The following is a 2550-nucleotide window of genomic DNA, read 5'->3' as shown; positions in this document are numbered from 1 at the left end:
GTGTGTATGAGGAAGCCTGGGCGTTGACTCAGATTTTTTATTTAATATGTTTTCTTTTAACGATGGGATCTGAATTATTCCTTTCTGCAAATAATTCCTTTAACCAGCTGGATTAAATTATAGGAACGGACATCAAGATTTTATCAGATGTTTTTTACTCTATCTTTAATTTTAGGTTTTTATATTTAGTTTCAGTCGTACCCCCCCCCCCCCCCCCGACTGAAACATGTTTTTTTTTTGGGGGGGGGGGGGGGTTCCCCCAGTCTGAGTTAATGAATAACAGAAACCAGTAAACGCTGCAGACTCTGGAACTCATGGGAGCAAGCGGGACATTCCTCTGCTGTGATGCGTTCAAGGACCTGTTTGTTAAACACAGCACGCTGAAAATCAGATTTTACTGAATTAGGAAATAAATGTGTTTAAGGAAAACTGAAGAAACATCAAAGGAAAAATTGGAAGTTGATCAGTGGTGGGGGTTATTTTATAAAAACTAAAGAATTTCCACTGATGGTGAAATGACAAAAGCTAACAGAACACCTGATAAAATTGTTAAAACTCACAGCTTGTCAGTGTCTAGCGGAAAATCATAGAAATGTACTTTTTCCCAACAGAAACATGTAATTGTTCCATTTTCAGAGTAGGACCTGAAAGCAGCTGGGTCAAGGGGTGGGGAAAGAGGAAGATGACACCAACAGTCTCAAGGCAACAGTCTCTTCCTGTTTTTGCTGCCAGCAGCTGAACTCTTAATTCTGTCTCTCTCTCTAGACCTAGTTCTTGGTTCTGGTTCTCTTCTGGTGCTGAGAAAGAATCTCTATCTTCATCTTTAGGTAAGAAACAAACTTCCAGATATTTTAGTTTAGTTTATGTTCTGCCCAACCAGACAAACTGCTGCTTGACTCTAGAAACCCTCTGTGTTCTGACAGGATTTCATCACTTCTGGTCTCTTGACCGGTTCCATCAGACCTTCATGATGAGCATGTCTCAGACTATGGAGACAGAGGAGGACCTGCTGACATGTCTCCACATAAAGTTCTACCACCCTCTGCAGATCTCTAAAGACCTTTATGGTTTACTCCCAGTGGGGACCAGGAGGAGACACTCAGCGGATGATCCAGTCAGACTGGGCCGGGACACCCAGTCCTGCTCCTACTCCCTGGTTGACCCGCGGGTGTCCCGCAAACAGCTGGCCCTTATCGCCTACCGTCTGCCCCAGAACCCAGACCTGCTGTTCTCCATCCAGAACCTGAGCCAGAGAGGGAGACTTTGTGTGAACAGCTCAGCTCTGGGATTCCTGGAGAGGATGGATCTCCCCGACAAGGCTCTGATCCGGTTTGGGGAATACGAGATGCTGATCCTGCGTGAGTCTGGGGAGGCCAAAGCCAGCTTTGAGGTGGACTTTGATGTGCTGGCGGTGCCTCCATCCAGAGAGACGTGCAGCTGTGGTCCTGTTTCCACACCAGTGATGGACACGGGTTTAATGAACCACATCACAGCTGAGATCAGAGGACTTGGACCCCAAGAGACCGATGAGACCCTGATCTGTCACTCATAACAAAGAATAACTTCTACAGTTTCATTCCAAAACTGAACTTGAGGACAGAAACGTGTGTATTTTCGTTCCATTTAGGTTCAGACAAGCTGACATCTATCTTCTGTCATGGCTGCATCAAGCAAAAAATCTGCGTCTTGTTTTCCTAACAGTTTCTCTTCGTACCGACTGACATTTTAGATAGTTTTCAATAAAAAAGCCTGCAGATATTGTCTCACTGCATCTGGACACGACGATTCACAAGTAAAATTAATTGGTTATAGTTATGAGATACTGTATTGTGTACGTAAACAGCTAGCGAGGGTCCGTCCGTGGACCGTGTGTGGCAGGAGAGGCAGTTAGCTAAAATTGTAATGCAAAAAGTTCCTTTGCCAAATTTATAAAGTCTACATACCTCTGCTTTGGGCCCGTTTTTTTTTCTTCCTCCTTCCTTCGCTTTCGGAATGCTGATCCCGATGGCTTAAGCCTGGTTTATGCTTCTCCGTCAGCTCCGCAAGGGACAGACACGCACGGATTGACGGAAGCGTTTAGCTCTCATACTTCTCCGTCTCCTGGAGAGTGTTGCAAAGCAATTCCCCGGCAGGACACCAGAGGGCGTAGCGCTGTTCTGTGGTATCCTGTCATGTATCGGTCCAAGATCGTGTTTATATTGTGTTTTTTGTGTATATAAGAGACTTTTAACACGGACATATTTGTCTCTCATTCTCCCACCTCTTCATGCGCTCCCCACCTCTAAACCCACGTTTCCTGTCATTTCCGTCCACAAATAAAACGCTTGCTGCGCATCTTTTCACTCCTCCAGTCACGGGAGAATTAAATGTTCATATTTTTAGAGTTTTTTCGCGAGGTATTCTTCAAGCTTCTCTGTGTCTGCCGCTAGTTATCCTCGGCCCTCTTTGCAATGGCGGCGCTGTAAACAACAGCGGCGTCCTGACCAATCACAAGCTTGCGTAATCCGTCTCGTTCGGCGGATGTAAAGTGGGCTCGACTCCGTACGTACT

At 45.6% G+C, this 2550-nt stretch overlaps 1 protein-coding gene across 1 annotated transcript; it reads left to right on the top strand.

The window, feature by feature from the left end:
- Positions 1–707: 707 nt before the first annotated feature.
- LOC107384788 (TRAF-interacting protein with FHA domain-containing protein A) lies at positions 708–1948 on the top strand. The gene is made up of 2 exons (XM_015958240.3): positions 708–827; positions 924–1948. The coding sequence occupies exon 2, from the start codon at positions 968–970 to the stop codon at positions 1550–1552; it is 585 nt and encodes a 194-aa protein (XP_015813726.1). The 5' UTR covers positions 708–827; positions 924–967; the 3' UTR covers positions 1553–1948.
- Positions 1949–2550: the final 602 nt, after the last annotated feature.

This window comes from Nothobranchius furzeri, chromosome 3, assembly GCF_043380555.1.
Source record: "Nothobranchius furzeri strain GRZ-AD chromosome 3, NfurGRZ-RIMD1, whole genome shotgun sequence".
Lineage (NCBI taxonomy): Eukaryota > Metazoa > Chordata > Actinopteri > Cyprinodontiformes > Nothobranchiidae > Nothobranchius > Nothobranchius furzeri.
Note: the sequence above shows the minus strand (reverse complement) of the source record. Positions and strands in the feature narration are given on the sequence as shown.

Excerpts from the sequence above, each read along its gene's own strand:
- LOC107384788 (XM_015958240.3), top strand. The coding sequence starts at position 968 with ATGATGAGCATGTCTCAGACTATGGAGACAGAGGAGGACCTGCTGACA.